Here is a 24578-nt window from a genome sequence, read left to right on the forward strand (position 1 = left end):
CACTATAAGCACTAAAGAGCACTGTAAATACTGAGAGGGCACTGTGAGAATTGAGGGCATAGTGAGTACCCAAGGGCACAGAGAGTGCTAAGAGGGCCACTGAGTACCGAAGTGTCTCTGTAAGTAAACTGAATAGCAATGTTTGTGTGAAGGAGGAGCATTGTGATTACTGAGGGGTTACTCTTACATTCTCAGTTTAGGGCAAATAAATAGGGCTCAAAATAAATTAAATAAACATAAAAAAAATATTATTTGAGTATCCCCATTACATTAATGGGTGACATGTCCTAAAGAACTGGTGATGTGACCCAGGGCACATCCTGCTACACATTTCTTGAACAACCATTCAAGGTTGAATACTGCTGTGCAAGATGCTCGTTTGGAAGGCCAGATTCTGGAACTGAAGAATCAACTGAAAACACTGTGTCAACAGCCTGGTAAGGAGTTTGTACACTACCCAAGTAGGGGGATGATATGGAGGTCCAGATGCCACAGGTAGGTAGCTGGTTGACACTTAGAAGACTGGGTAAAGGGAAAAGTATTAGAGAGGCTAATCCCGGTTTGATGCTTCTCAATAAATATGGCAGGTTGCATGATTTGGTTATATCAGCTTAGGAATGGCATTGCTGGAACACAATATCTCCCCTAGCTGTCAGGGGAACAGTTTTTTTTGTTTTTTTTTCCAACGTTGAACAAAGGTTTTTGTTAATCAAATGGTGCATACATGTTACGTTTGCTTTGCATATAAACTTGGTAACTTTTACATTAAATGTTATACATTTTGTAGGTAAGATAATAGGTACATTGCTTTTGCCATGTGGGTATGTTCTATGAGTACACATATTACAAATAAAGACGATACAGTGAGATATGTGTCCGAGTATTTATTCTTTATTATTATTTATTAATATGTTTTGTTACACACAGGTATCAGACTCTTGTAGCCAGCGGTCCCTACCTTGTTATATTTGTTGGGGCAACCTCTGTTAATATATATACATTTCTTGTATGTCAGGGTATTATTCACTTCTAGTTTCCATTCTACTGTCTTGGGAGTTGTCTGTCTCATCCATTTTTAGCTATAATTTTCCTAGCTGAAAACAGCGTCTCATGAAAAAATATTTTTGTATATTTATCAATTGTGTCTGGTAATATTCCAAGAAGGCATTGTTTTGGGTCTAATGTTAGGGGTGAGCCCATTGTATCATGTAGAAATGTTACGATTTGCTTCCACAGGCCTTGTGGGGCATGTCCAGATCAGGTGTAAGAATGTGCCTGTCTTGTCCACACGTCAGACATGTTGTAGATTGAGTGTGTTTGTACCTTGCCACTCTAAGGGGTGTGAGGTATGCCCTGTGTAGAATATAAAGTTATGATAGTCGATCAGATAGTTTGGGGGATACAGCCTTACAGGACTCCAGTGCCTCCCCCCCACTCCTCATCCTCAATTGGTCCTACCTCTGTCTCCCATCTGGGTTTCAGATAGTATAGATATTTTGGTAGAAATTGAGGTGGAGAGCATATTATAAAATGCTGAGATTAGTTTATGGGGGTGGTCCATGCTCTTTTTTTTTTTAACAAGAAAGGGGGGTCCGTGCTGTTAATTACTGCCATAATGACATTGGGTGTAGGGTGTGGGGTGGAGTCAGGAAATTGAGATTGTGCCGCGCAGCGGAGTTATAAACATCTAAAAAACATTTGGTTTTGAATTGTAAATTCCTCTATAAGTGAATCAAAAGTTTTGAGGTGTCCGTGTTTTAGGAGGTGATGTAGATAAAACACTCCCTGCGTGGACCATATGCTTGTGTCATGTATTTTGGTGAATTCAAGGAGACTCTTGTTATGCCATATCGGCGTGTAGACGTTGTATTGTGGAATTTCAAGTTTGGAAGAGGCCAAGTCCCATATTCTCCTGTAGTGATATAGTATGGTTTGTCTATTTTTCTCTGGCTCCATCCCTCCTGAGCCCGATGCCATTGCGTATATTGAGTCCTTAGTGTGTTGTGCCAGGGGAACAGTTTTGATGCTTATTGCGCGACTATTTTATCTAAAATGTAGAGTAAGAAGCTTTGCCATATATGGTAACAGACTGTAAAGGAGCACTGTGATTGGCAATAAAGTTATCATGAGCCACCAATGTATCTTCAGCCAATAAGAAATGTTATAGCTGAATGCATATTGCAAGTATAAAAGGGTGCTGCGCGCCCATTTGTGTGTGACTTCTCTTTTCTACTTGACATGTAAGGATCACCCATTTGTATCAATACATTTGAATAAATCACCTTTATTTCATGATACCTGGAGTTGTGACTGATCTCAGGGGAAGAGTTTTCCTGTCATTTTGGTCCTTCTAGCCGGAATCGACAACTGAATCTGGGGAAAGGGGATTCTGGTCAAGAATTTGGTGAGTATTCTTTCTCACATCACCGAAATAAAAGACCTCTGGCTAGGACTGCCATAAACAGAGGCTGACCGCAACCATCCCTGAGGCCTGGCATCCGGTTCCGAACCCGGTAGGGCCAGTCCTCCGTGTTATCTGAAAGGTAAGGTCATTTTCTTTTTCTTTCAGGTCTATTTTTGACTTTTTGGTGGTTTAGAGATTGTTAATTGAAGCTATTGTTTTAATAAGTGTTAATATAATAGTTTAATAGTCTGATATTGAAATGCTCGTGTAAGATCCAGGGGTTTATAGTCGAAGACAGAGCCATTAGGGGCGTTGGCCAAGGTAAACAGACGCAGCCCGTTGTCCGGGACAAATAAAAATAGAGTGGAATGTATGAGTAAATGGTATACCGATCACTGAAAGAGCAAGCCTGGTGATAAAAGCGCTTAAAGGACGTAGTGAGTGATCGTATAGCGAGCACGAGAGCTACTTTTCCTCTTTTGTATTGGTAAAGGGTTTTTTTTTCTATGTCTGGTATTAATAATACTACTTTTACTCTTAACATTTCTTATGATAAATTCAACCTCTATGGATCAAGGTGTGAATTGTTTTTTGTGTTTGGTCACCCCAATTACTGCATTTTTGACTCTTTCGTTGATTGTATATCATTTCTGTTGTCAAAGATCTAGATTGGAATTACCAGTGTTCTACTCTGGAGTGCAATAAGAACTTAATTGTGATGGGTAATAACATATGTAAGAGTGAAGGATGTGCCTGTCTGTGTTGCTGTTGTGTGCCAGCGACACCTTTATGCCGCGTACACACGGTCGGACTTTTCAGCTACAAAAGTCCGACAGCCCATCCGACAGACTTTCGACAGACTTTCGACGGACTTTTGGCGGACTTTCAACAGACTTTCTAACAACCGGACTTGCCTACACACGATCACACCAAAGTCCGACGGATTCATACGTGATGACGTACACCGGACTAAAATAAGGAAGTTGATAGCCAGTAGCCAATAGCTGCCCTAGCATGGGTTTTTGTCCGTCGGACTAGCATAGAGACGAGCGTATTTCTGGGTCCGGCAGAGTTACGACGTAAAGATTTGAAGCATGTTCCAAATCTAAAGTCCGTCAGATTTGCGACTGGAAAAGTCAGCTGAAGGTCCGGTGAAGCCCACATATGATCAGATTGTCCGCCGGATTTGGTCCGTCGGCGTTCGTCGGACAAGTCCAGTCAAAAAGTCCGACCGTGTGTACACGGCATTAGAAGGAGATAAGAAATTTATGCATAACAAGGATTCAAAATGTATTTAATATTATGACAGGTGGGAAAAGAAATTTGGGTTCAATAATAAACTGACTGTGAAAGGGTGCCAAGACCTGCTAGACAAAATCAAGACGTTAGGACCCTGAGACCAAAAACTATATGGGTTGGGCGTGGCTCAGTACTGGCTTGAACAAGCAAAAAATAGATCCAACAGTAAAAGAGAACAAAAGAGCCAAGCCCAACTGCCCCTAATGGACAGGGAAGATTAAACCCTTGTGTTTCTCCAGAGGCCGCAACCCCAGGCACCCCCCCCCCCTTATAATGATCAACCCCCTGAAAATCATAGGACGGCTAAGGCCCGGCCCCAAATGTCAACCCCCTTGAAGGGAACGCCCCCTCCACAAAACCGCAAACCTACTTCCCCAATCTCATCGGAGTTCTAAGAGGCCCCAGACCAAAACACCAACATTGAGCAAGTCCATGTTAGAGACATTGGCAGAAGTCATATCTATGGGTCTAACTGGGCTGGGAAGTAGAAGGGGGATACTGAACACACATGAAGCCAAACAGTGCCCACTTATTGAAGTACCTAACCCCAGAGCAGGCCAAGGTGACGGAGCAGGGGGACTATTTCCCCCTACTATGACGGTATATAGACCATGGACAGAAAGCGATATTCAAAAGTCTACGGAACATATTAAACCTCCAAAATTAGGTCCAACTGAATTTGTAGAGGCCATAAGGGGATTAAAAGATCGTTATAAACTAGATGGGATAGAAATGGAAAGAGCACTAAGGAGGCTCCTGGCATCCGATTGGGCTTCAGTAAAGGGAGATTGGGATCCTTATGTACCACAGGTAGGACGACAACCGAATGCACCAAGACAACCACTCACTCCTGATGCGGGAGACCTCACAAATAGATTGGATGCATTATTACAGAGGTGTACGGTCCGATGGTTCCAGAGGACAGACTGGCAAGAGATAAATTTAACAGTACAGGAAAATAATGAGAATGTGGGAGACTAAACTAAACAAACTGAGAGCAATTTTTAAAGTATATTCAGAACTACTGGAGAATGAAGACATAAATAGTGCAGACCAACAACAATTAAAAATAGCTTTTGTTAACGGCTTAAAACCCAAGATTTCAGACTACATTATAAAAAGTATGGTTACATATAGAATGGTGGGGGTGCTGGATGTGTTACAATATGCTAAACATTCAGAGAAATATCTAAGGCAGAAATAAAAAAAAAACATGAAAGTGAAGGTTTTTGTGCAAGGAAGCGAAGATAGTGGCAGTGAAGCAGAAGAATTTACAGTGGAAGGAAAATCTGAGATGGTCCAAAGAGGAAGAGGGAGAGGCAGATTTAGAAGAAGATCAAGAGGAAGAGGATGTGGGACAAAAGGTAAAGGAGACAGATGGGAAGGAAATTGGTCGGAACAAAGAACTTGTTGAACATGCGGACAACAAGGACATTTGGCAAGGGACTGTCCTGATGGACCAGGTCCCTGGAAAGCAGAATGACTAGAGAATGCGGAATGCATAGCTCACCTGAGTAGGACAGGATATGTTGAAAGCCTACCCCAGGGGAAACTTAAGGTAGAGGGAAGACCAATAACATTTTTGGTAGACTCAGGGGCTTCCCGCACCTTAATCCATCCAGAAGATGTACCCCATGTAACATACTCAACTAAGTCCATTTTGGTCCAAGGAGTAAATGGACAAGCCGTTGAGAATGCCTTTCTGAGTATATAACAATAGAAGACCCAAAGACTGGTATGGGAGTAACCACTAGAGTGATTTTGTCAACGATGTGGCCTGTGAATCTGCTGGGAAAGGATCTCATGTCATCCATGCGCATGTCTGTGCACGCAGGAAATAAAGGATTCTGAGTTCAAATAAGGGGGACAGCTTTCAATTCCAAAGGCTGAATCCTTCTATTATTACTCCCAAGATGTGTATTTGAAAGATAAAGAAACTGAACATGTGGTAGGGAAAATGACTGCCTATACACAAAGTATTATGAAGGAAAAGGCGTATGTAAGTGTTCAACCAGATAACCTAGTTCACTGTACGATGTGGTTCAAGAACACTCCAGGGCCTAGTGACTTGTATGCCAAAGATTTCTTCTCACATAAGGAAACCAGGATACAATTTACCAACATTTATTGGAATGAACAGGGATACTGTGCATCAACATGCTGCATACCACCAAGGAAGAAACATCTTTTTAAAGAAGAAGTCCCACACCTGTCCCTGTCCAAACCTTCCAACTGCTCATGGAAGGATCTAGGCTTCTTTATAAGAATGTGCCAAGGTTTAACAGATTGGAGTCTAACAGAGACACCTGGACTATGGTACAGTGAGTCTAAAGATGTGTACTGTCAGCGCCCCCCTGGGTCATGAAGTCATAACCATGCCTTCAGTTCATGTCTGGAAGACATTCGCTGAATGAAACTTAACCATACAGGAAGACCCCTTAGGACAATTGTCTGAGGCCTTATGGTCAACAAGGCCGGCAGATGTGGGCCTCATGAAAGGAGTACAGCCAATAACCATCACCCCAAGGTCCCACCATCGACCCCATCAAAGACAGTACCCCCTTAAAAAGGAGGCAGAAGAGGGTATAGCTCCAGTGATAGAATCCCTTTTACAAGCAGGAGTAATAGTTCTCTGTCCTGATAGCCCATGTAACACTCCTCTTTTTCCTGTAAAGAAGGCACCCCCTTCTACTGAATGGAGGATGGTACGGGACTTACAGGCAGTCAACCAGGCAGTCATACCAAGGGCACCAGTGGTACATGAGCCGCACACTCTCAATGATCTAAAATCCAAAAATAAATATATTTTTCACAGTGGTTGACATAAGTAACACTTTCTTCAGCATTTTAATACACCCAGGTCACCAATTTTGGTTTGCATTCACCTACAAAGGGAAAAGGTATACATTCAATAAAATACCTCAGAGTGATTGTGAGTCTCCAACTATTTTTTCACAGGCAATGTCAGCAAACCTGGCTAAATTCCAACCCCCGGGGAACAGCCAGATTCTCCTGTATGTGGATGATATACTATTGGCATCCCCAGACAAGAAGACCTGTAGGTCAGACACATTAGCCTTGTTACAATTCTTATATGAGCCATAAAGTCAACAAGGCAAAGTTACAATAGTGGCAAAAGATGGTCAAGTATCTAGGGTACAAACTGTCCCTGAAAGTAAAGCATCTCGATTATGCTAGAATCTCTGCCATACTCCAAGTACCCAAGCCCATCACAAAGAAGCAAATGATGTCCTTTTTTAGGGATGGCTAATTTCTGTAGGGCTTGGATACCGAACTACTCACTTCTGACAACGCCCTTGATACACGCAATACATGGTAGTCCTATGGCACCACAGGACGAAATTCAGTGGAATAACAAGACTAATGAGGCATTTGTTAACCTTAAACAGGTTTTGGCAAGCCCCTCTGTTCTTGCCCTACCAAATTATGAAAAGGCTTTTGAACAAACTGTTGACTCCAGAGAGGGACACATGACCTCAGTATTGACACAAGAACATGGTGGATGCCAAAGACCTGTTGCACACTATTCAACAAATCTAGACAGTGTAGCTAGAGCGTTACCACCCTGTGTACAGGCAGTAGTAGCAGCGGCTAAGGCTATCAAAGCATCAGCATTAGTAGTTTTGTACCACCCTTTAACCCTTAAGGTATTACCCAGAGCTGACCTAAAAGATACTCCATTACCAATCCCTGACATGACACTCTATGTTGATGGTTCAAGTAAGATAAACCTAGATGGTACCAGTGCCACAGGCTATGCTGCACTAATACAACATAAGGTTATTGAGGCTAAACCATTGCCTAAACACTTTTCAGCACAGGTTGCAGAGCTTGTGGCACCAACCAGGGCCTGCAAGCTCTCAACTGGCAAATCTGTTACCATCTATACAGATAGCCAATATGCATTTTCAACAGTCCATGTGTTTGCACAGCAATGGAAGCATAGGGGAATGGTGACCTCTAGTGGAAAACCCATCTCACATACTGATTTTATACTAAAATTACTTGATGCAATCCAGCTACCCAAACAACTAGCTATCTGCAAATGTCAAGCACATACCACACATACTGACCCAGTATCATAGGGAAAATGAAAAGCAGATGAAGCTGCAAAAACAGCAACCCAACAACAGATACTCAAACAAAATGAGGAAACACCACAAGTAGACTATATAATCCTTAAAGACATGCAACATGTAGCACCGCCTATTAAAAAGAAATTGTGGCAGACAAAAGGATGTAAACTTGTTGTAAACTACATGTCTCCTGAAGACAAACCTGCATTACCAAAATCTCTCTTCAGATATGCTGTAGTGTTGACACATGGAGTGACTCATGTGTCAAGCGGGGGCATGGTAGCCTTGTTAGAAAAGGTATGCACAGCATATGGTTTTACTAACTACTCAATATTTTTTTGCTCTCAGTGTATCATATGTGCAAAAAATAATGCCCAAGGTGGCATAAAACCACAGAAAGGGAAGTTCCCCATGGCACAATCTCCATGCCAACACATTTGGATGGATTTTATTGAACTAGACAAGTGTGAAAGGAAGAAATATTGTTTGGTAATCATAGACGCCCTGACCAAATGAGTGGAGGTATTCCCGAAAGGAAGTGCGGATGCCATGGCAAAGTGTTACTAAAAGACATAATTCCTAGATTCGGAATCCCTGAAAAGATCTACAGTGATAATGGACCACACTTTGTACATAAAGCAATATAACATTTAACTGAAACTATGTGTATCCAAGTGAAATACCATTGAGCCTATCATCCCCATGCTAGTCCGATGGATGAAAACTGAAGCTAGGGCAGCTATTGGCTACTGGCCATCAACTTCCTTATTTTAGTCTGGTCGTACGTCATCACATACGAATCCGTCGGTGTGTACACGGCATTATTTTGAAGGAGGGAAAGGACCCTGCAGCCCCTACGAGTTATAGACAGATATCACTGTTAAACATAGATACAAAGATCTTTGCCAAAATAATAGCAGAAAGACTAAAACCATTATTTCCAAGATGGATTCATAATGATCAGGTAGGATTTGTGACAGGACGGGAGGGAAGGGATAATTGCCTTAAGTCATTCATTTTGATACATGAAGTCCTGTTGATAGATGCCTAGAAGACCTTTGACAGGGTAGACTGGGGCTTTATGTTAGAAACTTTGAGACATTTAGGCAATAGGATGATGCGATGGATCTCTACATTCTACTATCATCCAACTGCAAAGATTAAAGTAAACAGAAGTTTATCCCTCCCCTTTTTAATATTTAATGGCACTAGGCAAGGATGGCCAATCTTTCAAATGCAGTTTGGGATAGCCCTGCTAGCAGCAATCAGTAAAATCGCAGACATCAGGGGTGTGAGAGTGGGAGACAAGGAATACAAAGTGGCTGCGTATGCAGACGATGTGCTATTCTACATATCCAACCCTAGGCTAACATTGCCAATTGTGCTGGATGAATTGGACCGATATGGGAAGATGTCAAACTTTAAAATCAATATAACTAAGTCTGAGATTCTGAACATAACCCCAAAAAGAGAACAGAAGGTAATACAACCTAAATTTCCCTTTGTATGGTGTAGAGAGGAATTGGGATACCTTGGAGTTAGGCTGACTGCATCCTTAATGACCCTGTACAAGGCCAACTATATCCCAGTGCTCAAGATTGAGGAGCAATTGAACCCCCTGAGACATAGACCCCTTTCTTGGCTAGGCAGAATAAACACTTTAAAAATGAATGTTCCTCCTAAGCTCAGAGGCATAACTAGAATCTTCAGGGCCCCGGTGCAAGAAACCATGAAGGGCCCCCACCAGGGGCATTCCTAGGTCTACAAAAGATCTCGGGCTATAGCCCATAGCAGTGTAGCAAGTAAAGAAAGTCATACGCTTGGGCGGGCATACACATGTATACAATATACGCGTGTGTGTGTGTATGTGTATATATATATATATATATATATATATATATATATAAAAATTGTTACATATCTGAGTGCAGATCCCCCTAAACAGGGTCCCCAGAGGTCCCCCACTTACATCAGGCTGCCCAGAGCCCCCTTCATTGCATCAGGGTTCCCAGAGAGCCTCCCCTTACATCAGGGTCCCCAGAGAGCACCCCTTACATCAGGGTCCCCAGAGAGCCCACCCCTAACATCAGGGCCCCCGGAGAGGGGGGTGTAATCAATGATAACACTAAATCAAAAAATAAAAATAAAAAATAAAGAGATATTTACACACCCTAAAGAATTACATTTATTGCTTAAAAAAGCAAAATACAAAAAAGTAGGAGCAAGCCAAACATCCTGCTAATACCCTGTGTATAAGCCAAAATATCCACACTCATCCTGATGTACCCATATTGCTGTTCATATCACCGGTCGGTCAGTCAGTGGGGCCAAGTGTGAAACACAAGTAAAGGCACAACAATGAGTGAATATAGATATTTGTCCAAGATAACAGGGAAAAACCCTGACGAACAGGTGTATTATTTCTCCAATATCAATTAGTTCCTATTGCTCTCGTCCTGGTGTTGAACTGCAATGGTGGAGAAAAAAATCCAAATAAAAGAACGATTGTATATGCCTAGACACTGAAAACCCAGATGTATTGTCTCAAAAAAGCCACAGGCTTATTCACAGGTATATTCAGTGTAGCCACAGCGGCAGAATGGCAGGGCCCAGTTGCAAGTTCGACTGCTGCAACCCTGAAAGTTCCGCCACTGCCTAAGCTTATATACACATTTCTAATGATTCAAATTACTTTAACCCAGGAATACTTCATACTCCATAGAGTCCCCCTTACATCAAAGTCCCCAGAGAGCCCCCTCTTACATCAGGGTCCCCAGAGAGCCCCCCTTACATCAGGGTCACCAGAGAGCCCCCCATATATCAGGGTCCCCAGAGAGCCCCCCTTACATCAGGGTCTCCAGAGAGCCCCCCAATACATCAGGGTCCCCAGAGAGCCCCCTCTTACATCAGGTCCCCAGAGAGCCCCCCTCTTACATCAGTGTCTTTAGAGAGCCCCCTCTTACATCAGGGTCCCCAGAGGCCCCCTTAAATCAGGGTCCCCAGAGAGCCCCCCCTTACATCAGGGTCCCCAGAGAGCCCCCCCTTACATCAGGGTCCCCAGAGGGCCCAAACTTACATTAGAGTCCCCAGACAGCTTCCCCCCTTCAGAGGTTCCCCATGTACCTGGCTGGTCTCCACTGTCTGTGCACCTCCAACCCCCAGCACAGGGGGAGGTGGGAGGAGGCGATCGACAGCTCTATGGTGCCTGTGGACCACGCAATCTCCCTGGGACTTGTAGTTCTCCTCCCGATTGTATACAGTAGAGGGGGGAGGGACCTCTGACCCGGGCAGCTATCAGCAAGAGTGTACAAGCAGAGCAACTCACTTGCACACTAAAGAGTGAAACTGATAGCTGCCCGGGTCAAAGGCCCCTCCCCTGTCCACTGTATACACTTGGGAGGAGAACTACAAGCCCCACAGGTACCATAGAGCTGCCGATCGCTGACTCCCACTCCCCCCACTGAATCCCAAACTGAAAGCCAGAGGTGCAGGGGGAGATGCCGGGTCTTGGGGCCCCCCTACAGCGGCAGAATGGCAGGGCCCAGTCACAAGTTCGACTGCTGCAACCCTGAAAGTTCCGCCACTGCCTAAACTAATATATATACATTTCTAATGATTCAAATGACTTTACCTCAGGAATACTTCAGGAAGTTAAGATCCATTGTATTAAAATACATATGGGTACATAAACGACCCAGGATCTCCTACACCGTGTGTTGGTAAAGGAGAAAAAGGCAGGGGGACTAGCAGCACCCGATTTTAAAAAGTATTACTAGTCAATTAGTATTTCACCAATAGCGAAGTGGATGCACAATAAGAAAGGTAAAAGTTGGGTGGAGATAGAACTGACACAAAGTAAGGTGGATTTATAAAAGATGGTATGGATCCCACGACGATATCGAGAATTAGCTAGTAGCACAAACCCATTGACTAGAAACACTTTTAGTAAATGGGATGGGCTTTGTAGGCTATACCATTGGGAATATAACGCACCCTTAATTTCATTAAAAGACACAAATTACTTTAAACCAGGGAAAGAGGACTACTTATATTTTGTTAGATGGGCAAAAAAAGAGGAGATACAGTTACAGGATGTGGGGAATACAATGTGCACGTTGTCTGAGATCAGGCAAAATGGGGTAGGTTGACACTAGATGGAGGTATACACAATTACTGCACTTTTCACAATCACTACCACAGCCACCATGGAGGAAAGACAATTTGAGGTCAATTGAGAAGCTGTGCTGCTCCCCTTGTGCATAAAGCAAAGGATATCCAAAATATATAAAATATTGGTAAATGAAGCAGATCCTACATACTCGCCATATATAGGGAAATGGGAGGAGGAATCGGGAATGAATGGAGACACGCTTCTGTGGTGGGAATCTATAAAGATACAGCCTTACTGGGAGGGTATTACCAAGGCAATCCGCATAAATACAGGAGAACATATACAGTTGGAGCCATGGAGATGTTTGTTCCACAGCACAGAAAAACCAGTATAAGAATACTTTAGTGACGCATTTATTAAACGCAGCCAAAAGTTTGATACCGAGACTTTGGCAAACACCAGAAGTCCCGAGTATAAGAGAATGGGTTGCAAAGGTTGATGGGCTGAGATCCATTGAGGAAAAAATGCACACAGTATAAGACTCCCTAAGGAAATACTATACTATCTGGGGAAAGTGACTAAAGTTTAAAAAATCTACGGGGTATATGGATATGCTTGGGGATTCAGATTGTTGACCAGAGGCGGGGTATGACATCGGATTATTCAAGAGCAAGAGGAGTGGTTATGATACTGGAATAGATATGGAAGGAAAAATTGGTCCTTGCGAGAAGTGAGGGTTTGGGGGACAGGGGGACATCGGGGTTTTTTTTTGCCTTCTTTTGGGAGGGGGGAGAGGGGTCTTAAGAACTTGCATTTGAAATGCAATGTGAAATGGATAAGTAAATGTGTGTAATGGATTTTTTAAAATGAATTTATAATAATAAAAAGAAAATATACAAAAAAGAAAGAACAGAGCACTGTTCCGGTGGATAGATTTAAAGTGGAACTTCAGTCATTTGTACATCTTTCCATCTATTAAATCCTCTGCCCTTGTTTTAAGTTTTAACTTTGGATAGTTAAACATTTTTTTTCTGCCAGTAAATACCTTATACAGCCCACTTCCTGTTTCTTGTCTGGAAAAATGCCAAGGTGTTTGACATAGTGCAAAGCTCTCTTTCTCTCTCTCTCTCACTCTGGTGAGAGTTTGCCAGCAAGGGAGGGGGGATGAGTCATAAGAGGGCCAATCAGAGCTGCAAAGCTGGAGGTGTGCCTCTGTGTGTCTGTGTAAATCCAGGAAGTGAACAGGCAGCAGCTTCAGCTGCTCAGAGTTAAAATGATTGCAGCCAGAATCAGTGGATGGAGATTTCTGCAGCATATTTGGCCAGTACAGAATCACATTATATATAAAATAATATGCAAAGTGGTTGTAGGGAAGCTTCAGAATGACAAAGATGTATTTATTACAAATTATGTGAAGGGACTGCAGTTTCTCTTTAAAGACAAAGGATATCCAGATGATGTACAGTATGCAGGCCTTCAAAGCTTGAGTTCCACCCAGAAATGGATCGGATCTCCCCCCCCACTCCGATGCCACATTTGGCACCTTTCGGGGGGGAGTGGGGAGCAGATACCTATCAAATCCAGGTATCTGCTCCAACTTCCGGGGAAAGATTGCCTGCAATCTTGTGCAGCGATCTATGCAATGCCCGCCCCCCCCCCCCGCTGCCTTCTGGGAGACACACAGGTCCCAGAAGACAGCAGGGACCATTCAGAAAGTGCAGCGGCGCTCACGTATGTGCAGTAGAAAACAGGCTGTGAAGCCATAAGGTTTCACTTCCTGTTTCCCTTAGTAAGGATGGTGGCACCTGCACCCGGAGCTGAGGGACGTGTCGGCTTCGGGTGCCGACATCATGGGCTCCCTGGACAGGTAAGTGTCGATATAGTAAAAGTCAGCAGCTGCAGTATTTGTAGCTGCTGACTTTTAATTTTTTTTTACCCAGGCGGAACTCTGCTTTAACAGGTATTTAACTGATGAGCCTGAGAGAAAATAGAAGCCTATATCTATGGATAATATACAGTTTAATACTAAATTTAATCTTAGTTTTCAGAGATCAAACATATGTTAATCAAACTAGTATATCTTGTTGCATGATCACAAATGAGGTCCAGTTTTTAAAAAGCCTGTTATCTAAATAACCAATTGGTCTCTAGTAAACGTAGTAAACAATGGGGATAAATTTGCAATAAGGCCATCTTTCGACAATAGATTAGGGGTTTTCCAATGTAGAAAACCCAAGTGTTTAACTTAGGTGGTTTATCACGAATGGCCAGAAAATGTATCATTCTGTGGATGCAGTCTATCCTGTCAAGCAGTTTATCACATGCTTTACAGAGTACATGATTTATGGTCTGGTCTGTCCCTGAAACCTCTTCTATATTGGATGTACTAAAAGAACATTGCACAAGAGGATTGGAGACCATTGCAGACTCAATGTTAATGGGTGACTTAATCATAGTGTCCCCTGCCATTTTACTTCTAAACATAATAAAAAATATTGCAGACCTCAAGATTTTTGCAATAGAGTTTACACCAGTTAATACAGAGAATGAAAGATTTCTGAAGCTCTGTAGACAAAAGATCTATTGGATTTCCAAATGTAATACTTTGCCACCAAATGGTCCCAATGAAGATCTTGAGCTGCATACGATTCTTTACTGCACTATATCCAGTTTAGATCCTAAACTAGATTAGGTCCTTCAATTTATTCCAGGAAGTTGGGACATTTGATGTATTTTTCATTTTAAACAATTTATTATTTTTTTTACATATGTAGGGTGATGTTAAAAACACAAATTTTCATTTTTTTTTTTATTTTCATAGTTTTCTCTTGGTATAAGAGTTGTTTTAAAATGAAAACAAGAATTTTCTATTTATTTAATAATTCACTTTTGTGATACGCATAGTTAATTGTAGTTTATCTGAATATAGAGTTTTATACAATCATATATAATTATTTATGATGAGTGAAAGCATGATATTATGAAACGCATACATATTTTTTGCTGTGAGGTAGAAGTAGTCCTGAGCGGGTGTCCCTAAATCATATTATAGCCAATTGTCCTGCCGAGCCTTCTTTAAATGCCTGTTCTATGTCTCTATTTATCCAACTTGGAGACGTGACACTTTCTGTGTTCCCCCAGTCAGTGTGGTTCTGTGTACGAGTGGCTTCCTTCAGTGGCTTTCCCTCGGTGTGCTGACTGTATTGCGGCTTTCCCCTCCCAGAGGCACATGTTGTCAGTTTCCAGATCTCCTCTTGCCCACATTCCATTCCCTGGCCAGGAGTGGTTTGATGGATGATCTGTTCAGGACCCCTTCAGCAAGCATACACAGATAAGCTGTCATGTAAGTGGCTATTGCATTTTATTAAAGTTGTTGTTTGCCATTTATTGGAGTCCTCTCAGCTTCCCTTGTCAACTGCGAGTGGATGGCTGGGTGGCATGCGGTTATATTACACTGAGCTGCCAATGAGGACTGGGCTGTTGATTCATACATGCTGCTTCTTTCTCTAGACTTTTTTTAGCTTTTGTGATGGACTATCTATTATTGATTTTTCCAACACATATGGACTATGTTTTGTGGTCTTTATGACCAAAAAAGTATCACCCTCCCCTTCTCCTTGTGGTTAGCAATTCCATTTGTTTATTATGTTCATTGCACGGATTAATTTACACATTTTTATTTAATGATGTGTTATACAAGATATTAGCATCACATACCTTTTACCACATTGTATTTATATATGTGAATCACTTTCCAGTACATGGTCCAGGTGTTGTGTGCAATATATGTTTTTTGTTTGGATAGAGTAAGGCCTGCAGATGTAGTATATCTAGATTTCACGAAGGCATTAGAAACAGTACTCCACAAACGCTTATTTTACAAATTAAGGCCATTTGCATTGATGATATTGTATGTACCTAGATACAGGAGCACAGCCAAAGGGTGGTGATTAATGGCATATTTTCTGAATGGTCTAGAGCAGCTTTCTCAACCAGTGTGCCGCGGCACACTGCTGTGCCGTCAGAGGTGCTCAGGTGTGCCGCGGGATAGGGGAGAGAAGGGCTGTCAGATGAGCACGATCTCTTGATCCCCTGCCGAACTGTACATTGGCACGGTGAGAAGCTCCGTCAACCTCAGCAAAGTGAAAGTAAAGTGCAGGGGAGTGTTCTGTGCTCTCTGCTTCCCCCTACAGTGCAGTACCCAGCTGAATGAGGAAACCGGAAAGGTACTGTGCTAGAAGCTAGATTCGGTTTAAAAGGGCTTTATACATGTCTGTGTGTGTGTGTGCATGTGAGTGTCGGACTGTCTGTGTGTGTGCATGTGAGTGTCTGACTGTCTGTGTGTGTGTGTGTGTGTGTACATGTGTCTGTATGTGTGTGTACATGTGTCTGTTATGTGTGTGTGTGCGTGTGTCTGTTATGTGTGTGTGCATGTGAGTGTACAAGTGTCTGTATGTGTGCATGTGTCTGCATGTGTGTGTGCATGTGTCTGTATGTGTGTGTGCATGTGTGTGGGCATGTGTCTGTATGTGTATATGTGTCTGTATACACGTCTGTATGTGTCTGTGTACACATGTCTGTATGTGTGTGTACACGTGTCTATATGTGTGTGTACACGTGTCTGTATGTGTCTATATGTGTTTGTACAAGTGTCTGTATGTGTGTATGTACAAGTGTCTGTATGTGTCTGTATGCATGTGTGCATGTGTGTGTATGTTACTTTTAATCCTGCCGCCCCCCCCCCCATTCCTGTACCATAAGAACTGCTTTTGTAGGGCTCGTTTGTGATAGCAGCAAGGACTGCTTCTCCGAAAAGCAACCCATGCACAGATCGCTTTTCAGAGGCATTTGACAGGCGGTAAAGAGGCATTATGTTGCCTCCTCACCACCTGTTTTCTTCTGTTGCAGTGCAGCCCCATTCACCCTGGGTATACCTCCAGCTGCAGCCACAGCATGTGTACACTCCCAGCTGCTGCCTCTGCAGCTAGAGGGGGAGAAGTTGGGGGTGGTAAAAACAGCTTAACCATGTGGTTTTACCACTACTCAAGCCCTTGGTTCACATCTGTGTGGCTGCGTGCTGCATGTAGGGCAGCCCATTCATTTCAATAGGCTTCCCTACCCACAAAAATGCAGGGAAAGAAATCCCAACCTTTTTTTTTTTTAAATTGCACTGCACCAAAAGCACCCCACATTTTCCAATGTGTGGGATACCATTAGGAATTAATGGCACCCCTAAAAGAGCAGAGCATTTGTCTGTGTGTCAGGAATGAGTGCATGTTCTGCGACACACAGTAACGTGAACTAAGCCTCAGACTGGGGTGCCTCAAGACTTTTAAGGGTGCCCCGACTGGAAAAAGGTTGAGAAACACTGGTCTAGAGGTGTGAATGGTGTGCCACAGCGTTGTCCCAGGACCAATTCTATTTAACTTGCTCATAAAGGTTATAGAGGTTGGGAAAGTGTTCAAACACAGTGTTTGCCAACGATAGAAAGCTAAGCAGGGGAATAACTTTGCAATAGGATATAACAACCTTACAAGAAGACCTAGTTGAAATAGAGGAGTGTTTTTTTTTTTTTTTTGGCAGATGAGGTTTAAAAATGAAAAATGTAAATTAATGCACTTGGGAGCTCAAAATATGCATCATAGTTCTATCACGATTCTGGTAAGAAATTGTTAAATATATAAATCCAAACTCTTTGGCACATTTAAAGCAGTATTAAACCCGAAATCAAGATGTAATATATTGCAGCTTACAAATCATTAGATGTGGTGGTTGCATTCATTTTTTTTTTTTTGGGCTTTTTACCCCGTGTTTACCTGGTGATCCGGCCAGTAACACACCTCCTATATTAAAGTGCCCCACAATGGACAAAGGAGAACAGGAGAACCTTTGGACAGCGGCATTGTCAGTCTGGGGGTGGAGAGTATTAGATGTACTAGCAGATTTAGATACAGTAATAAATTGAAGCTAAACTCCAGCTAGTATATTAGTAGCAGTTACTACAAATATTTTTTTCACTTTGGAATAAAGGTTTTATATAAATAAAAGTTGATCATGGTACGCACTCAGTCAGTGTTAAATGGTTTGTCTTGTCTCTCTAACTGCTGCATTCTGCTGGAGAGCTTGTTCTTTTGAAAAACAACAGACTTACTGGCTGAATCACCAGGCAAAAATAGAAGAAAAAAAGCCTAAAAAAGAAAACTAATGCAGCCATTAGATCTAAGAATTAGTAAACAATCACAAAACACATACAATATTGGCGCACTGATGGTGTGGTTGTACAGAAAAAAGTCGCTAATAGGACAAAAAAAAAGGAGATCCAAGCTGACAGAATTTATGATATAGGCTCAGTACTGTGAATATACTAGGGGAGAGGAAGTCTATATTCTGGAAGGGAGTGTACAGATCACAGTATGGTGTAAAAGAGGCCAGTTCCTAGTCCTAAAAACATAATTTCATGGATGCTGACATGTAGGCCCTGGTGCTGGATGGCTGCAGGCTCTAAAAATACCTAGAATAAGCTGCAATAAGATATGGCTTGTTTTGGGTTTAATACGGCTATAAGTGCCTATAGTATAAGAACTCCCAGCATGGTTAGTTGACAGCTATTTCTGAAGCCCAACTGCACATAGCTGTGTACTGTTAGGGTGCTCTCATGCTCGTGCAGTACTGTAACTCAGAATGTAGCACATGAGCGCTGAGCTCACTGACAAACTCATTTTTGTGCTGGTCCAGGCTAGCCTACAATATCCTGTTCTTGCACTTGCTTGTGACCAATCAATTGCCATCATCTCTGGATGCAAAGCTTAAAAAGTGTTTCATTTTTTTTTTTATAAGTGTATGGGGAGACTTGGGAGCAGGAGTGAAGGGGGTGCTGGCCAACATGCTTTCTCTCATCTTTGTGATCATAAAACCTAGGTGTTTTTTTGCATTTTATATGCAGTTGTGTCATAATCATCAACAGCCAGGAAAGTCTGGAAATGCGGATACTGTCAAAATGCATATGAAATGGGCCTGCATACTATGATACAATTTTCTCTGACCTGTGGGAGATGGGGATTGTAATACATTTTGGCTGTTACAGATTACAAACACAAAGATAACTATAGCAACTGTACATTAAGATAGGCCCTCCTAACTTATGCACCTGTGGAAGAGAAGCTCTGCAGCACATTTTGGCTATTATTGATCACAAGCCTAAAGAAGATCTCCGGGATAGGCAGAAAAAAATCACTCATTAGTACACCCACCTACAATAACACTAAACAGTTAATACATTTGTGAAATTCCTTACCATTGAAGAGAAAAGTCTAACTGAAATTTCAGGAAATCATCTCTGTAATTCAAAAGATAACAGCATCTGCTCTGCAGTGATTACATCATATCCTCTCCTCTCACTCTAAAGCAGTGGTTTTTCTTTGTTTCTGTTACAAAATGTAAATAAGTACATTTTCTCCTTCACTGATGAGGCAGTACAGATTGGCACTGATGAGGTGGCTTTAATATGGAGCACTGATAGGCGGCACTGATAGGTGCCACTGAAATACAGCACTAATGGGCACTGAAAGGTGGCACTGATGGGCGGCACTGATAGGCAGCACTGATGGGCACAGAGTGCCATCCCTAATGGGCAATGATTGCCATCCCTGGTGGGCTCTAGTGGGCTTACCTGGTGGTCATGTGTGGGCATCCCTGGTGGACATGGGTGGGAATCCTTGCTGGTCATGGATGGGCATCCCTGGTGGCCATGGGTGGGCATCCTTGGGGGGGCTGCACTGATAATCAATCAGCGCAGACCCCCCTGTCAGGAGAGCAGCCGATTGGCTCTCCTCATCTGTCAGCGCGAGTAGAGGAAAAGCCGATGCACGGCTTTTCCTCTTTACACTGTGATCAGCTGTGATTGGACACAGCTGATAACATGGAAAAGGGCCTCCGTCAGAGGCTCTTGACCTAAATGGGAGATGAGGTGTGTCGGAGTTCGGTCCCGCCCACCCCCGACATCACTGCACAGTTTTGACAACTGGCTTTCTACCTGCAAGCAGTTACATTACATGTGCCGGTTTTACACACTGAGCCGCTCTTGCAAGCCTCACCATCGGCTGCATGTGAAACTGTTTCAAAATATTTGAAATGTTAAACTGTGATCTTCTATATATCCTGGAAGAGATAGATTCTGGTGTTGTAGGAGGTGTATTCAGTACAGAATTACTTCCACTGCTGGGTAAGTCCACTTTATTTTTACCTAATTCAACCATTTTTTTATCAGCTGGTTTCAGTTCAATGGTGTGAATTATAGGTTTTAGAAATTCCATGGACAAATCTCTGGTTTCATGATTAACTGACTGAAATGTTGAATCATTAAGAGTATCTTCTAAATCCTTGTGGCATGGAGATGAAGCTCCCTCTGTATCTGAATCAGAAAAAAGTTCCTTCAAAGTCTTTTTAGGCCATTGCCCCTGAATACTTGACCAAACATCTTTGGGGTCTTTGGCTCTCAGCCTTTCTTCTGAAGAATTTGTTTTAGCTTTTTTATCTGACATGTCCTGTAAACTTGTATACAACCTTGCGGTTTGCAATTTTTGTTTTTTGTCATCCAAACCATTACACTTTTGTAGCAATGGAACTTTTGGCTTTGGCTGCTCCTCTTCATCAGAGGACATAATAATGTCAGCATCAAACCTATCAGTTATCTCTTTGCATGAGATACTTTCATCATTTATGCTTGCATTTAAACCTTTGCCACATGAAATAAATTTCCTTTTACTAGATTTAATAGGAGATTTGGCTATTTTGTCAAAGTTAGTTACAAATTTCTTCCTCCTAGAAGCCTCCAGCTTATAGTCTGTCTCATCTGAAGACCCCTCTTGTGTTGCTTTGCAGTCAAATTTGTCTACCCTAGAATAACTTCCTTCTGTTCCTTGACTTCTCTTTCCGATTGGCTCTCCTCTACTCATCTGTCAGCGCGAGTAGAGGAAAAGACGATGCACGGCTTTTCCTGTTTACACTGTGATCAGCTGTGATTGGACACAGCTGATAACATGGAAAAGGGCCTCCGTCAGAGGCTCTTGACCTAGATGGGAGATGAGGTGTGTCAGAGTTCGGTACCGCCCACCCCCGACATCATTGCACAGTTTTGACAACTGGCTTTCTACCTGCAAGCAGTTACATTACATGTGCCGGTTTTACACACTGAGCGGCTCTTGCAAGCCTCACCATCGGCTGCATGTGAAACTGTTTCAAAGGCAGCCGTGGTTAAAGGCTCCCTTGGATGCAGCCTTTCAGAGCAGCTCAACGGGGCTGTCATTTTTAGGACACTGCCTCCATGGGCGGTACAGATCAGTGGTCCTGTCCACTACCGCTACGGAAATACATCACTGTTTGCTGTATATAGAACTACAAATGGGATGTGCCAAGACTGGTGGCTGGGGTAATAGAAGACATAGCAGCCACCGGTCTTACAAATAGGAAACCACGGGGAAATAAAGTGATATTAACGTGTTTTTTTTTTGTTTTTTTTTTAAATACCAAACATGTCATACTCACCTGCTCTGTGCAGTGGTTTTGCACAGAGCAGCCCTGATCCTCCTTTTCTCGGGTACTTTGCCAGCGCTCCTGGCCCCTCCCTCCTGCCAAATGCCCCCACAGCAAGCAGCCTGTTATGAGGGCACCTGAGCCAAGGCTCTGTGTTCAATCAGACACAGAGCCGAGGCTCGGCCCCACCCCTCTTTCTACTCATTGGTTCACTGACTTTGATTGACAGCAGCGGGAGCCAATGACACACGCTGCTTTCTCAGCCAATGAAGAGGAAGAGTCCCGAACAGCCGAGGCTCTCAAACAACATCACTGGCTTGAGATGGTGCTCAGGTATGTATTGGGAAGGGGGGGGCTGCTGCATACAGAACTTTTTTTTTATCTTAATGCATAAAATGCATTAGGATAAAAAACCTTTTGCCTTTAGAACCATTTTAACAGTTTAATTTAAAAATTACCAGGCTATTTCAGAGCAACTACTGAGTTAACAAGAGGATGGATGACATATTCAGTGAATGAAGGAAATCAGCAACAAGGACAATCAGCTTTAAGGGCAGATATAATATCTGTGCATAAAACATGAAAATCATAGGAAGGGACTTTGACACTATCGACGATCACCGGTCACGTCCAGTTTGCCTTATTCATTGCCTCCAGGACACTCATTTTTCTTATCCCCATTATTCCTGGCTTACTCTCTGGAAGGCCTCTGGTATATACATATACCAAACATCCCGCTGGATTCCTGTATAATGGATCTCTGTTACCTAATAGTACCGCATTCAAGATTTATCTGCTTTCAATTACCTTAGCCTTCCAGTATAATTTTCTCAACTGTAGCTTTACCCCCTAATTGGCAAATAATACACTTATGCGTATTCTGGACTCTGCGTATTTTTTCACTACAATCCCAGGCCGTCCCTGTCCTAACAACTGTATTTTAAAACAAACTTGATATTCCAAGTTACATTATATACCACAATAATCTTAGCTCCTGAAGAAGCGTGAAGGCACGCGTAACACATTGAGCACAGTTTCCAGTTGAAATATTTATCGCATGTCCACTGTCCAGCCATACCCTTGGATCTTTACTTACCTTGGATTGATGTCCAGATTTCCGGGTTTTGTATACATTTGTATGGCTCTGTACAGTGGCAACTTTATTGAACATTGAATATTTATGCATCTAGATTGCTTTGTGGTTTTTTAATAAACGCTTTTTGTATGTTTTTTCACTAAATAAAATATTTGTTTTATAAATTACTTTGTATTATTGTGCCTAAAAAGTCCAAAGTCACTTCCTATGATTTTCATGTACTATTTCTAGGATGTGGCACTTGGTTACTAGCCATGTATCCACAGTACCACTATGTGTTGTGATACATCTTTATGTCTAATAAATCTGTACATAATAGGTATGCATGCCGCCAGGCCAACACGTCTCACATCTATACCCACAAGTTGTTTTGTAGATGGCAATGCTATGCCTGACAGTATTCATTTCAATTACAAACATAAAAATACAGTTAGCCTGTATTAACAACACCTATGCAGTTTACCTTTTTCCTTGCTCTCTCTTTCTAGGTGATTACTACTATTGGAGTTGATGCCAACTTCAAATCCTGTCAGAGAAAGGTTTCCTTCAAACTGGAAACCTTGTAGTTCACAGGTAACACTATCCAATTCAGTTGCACTGGTATTTTCACTTTTCTTGCTTTCTACTTCTTCATGATTTGCTTCTGCATGTTCAAATATTTGAAATGTTAACTGTGATCTTCTATATATCCTGGAAGAGATAGATTCTGGTGTTGTAGGAGGTGTATTCAGAACAGAATTACTTCCATTGCTGGGTAAGTCCACTTTATTTTTACCTAATTCAACCATTTTTTTATCAGCTGGTTTCAGTTCAATGGTGTGAATTATAGGTTTTAGAAATTCCACAGACAAATCTCTGGTTTCATGATTAACTGACTGAAATGTTGAATCATTAGGAGTATCTTCTAAATCCTTGTGATGTGGAGATGAAGCTCCCTCTGTATCTGAATCAGAAAAAAGTTCCTTCAAAGTCTTTTTAGGCCATTGCCCCTGAATACTTGACCAAACATCTTTGGGGTCTTTGGCTCTCAGCCTTTCTTCTGAAGAATTTGTTTTAGCTTTTTTATCTGACATGTCCTGTAAACTTGTATACAACCTTGCGGTTTGCAATTTTTGTTTTTTGTCATCCAAACCATTACACTTTTGTAGCAATGGAACTTTTGGCTTTGGCTGCTCCTCTTCATCAGAGGACATAATGATGTCAGCATCAAACCTATCAGTTATCTCTTTGCATGAGATACTTTCATCATTTATGCTTGCATTTAAACCTTTGCCACATGAAATAAATTTCCTTTTACTAGATTTAATAGGAGATTTGGCTATTTTGTCAAAGTTAGTTACAAATTTCTTCCTCCTAGAAGCCTCCAGCTTATAGTCTGTCTCATCTGAAGACCCCTCTTGTGTTGCTTTGCAGTCAAATTTGTCTACCCTAGAATAACTTCCTTCTGTTCCTTGACTTCTCTTTCCTTCTGCTCTTGCTGCCAGGTCATTCTTGATATTACTCATATTAAAGTCTTTTTCATTTTTATTCATTTTCTGATCCAGTTTAATACTGTCTTCATACAGTTCTGTAGCTGTTCAAAGAACAAGAAGAAAGATATCACTTTAATAAAACAAAAACAAACATATTTAAAATTGTGAGTAATGGTGTCCCATATGCATGCTGACTATTCGATCAAACTGTCTTTTTTTCTTTTAATTTCATATTTATGTTTGTGTTATATTCATATTGTCTCTAAAATAAGACTTGGCCCAGACTTTATTTTTTAAATCTTTTTTTTAACAATATAATATTTTTACAATACAATTTTTTTTACAACTGTTGTATGACTTGTCAACACCTTCAGAACCTACTGTAGTTTTATTATTTATATGTATATTATGCGCATATTGTCAATTTACATTTTCTTATGTATACAAAATAGAAGGACTAACTCCTTAAGTTCAGACCTAGCACTCTACCTACATCTAAAGTATATGGAATATTTGATGTCTGTAAGGAGTAGGGTTCATTGCATTGCATTATATGTCCATATAATCT

The 24578-nt window shown here is 41.9% G+C and overlaps 1 protein-coding gene across 8 annotated transcripts in view; it reads right to left on the bottom strand.

The window, feature by feature from the left end:
* ARID4B (AT-rich interaction domain 4B) overlaps positions 1-24578 on the bottom strand; it is a 1373103-nt gene that overhangs the window by 240255 nt on the left and 1108270 nt on the right. For all 8 annotated transcript variants that reach the window (XM_073627572.1, XM_073627571.1, XM_073627570.1 and 5 more), the window contains one exon: positions 23002-24111. In XM_073627572.1, coding sequence (XP_073483673.1) covers positions 23002-24111 — 1110 coding nt within the window. The remainder of the gene's footprint in view (positions 1-23001; positions 24112-24578) is intronic.

The sequence above is a fragment of the Aquarana catesbeiana genome, linkage group LG04 (assembly GCF_042186555.1).
Source record: "Aquarana catesbeiana isolate 2022-GZ linkage group LG04, ASM4218655v1, whole genome shotgun sequence".
NCBI lineage: Eukaryota > Metazoa > Chordata > Amphibia > Anura > Ranidae > Aquarana > Aquarana catesbeiana.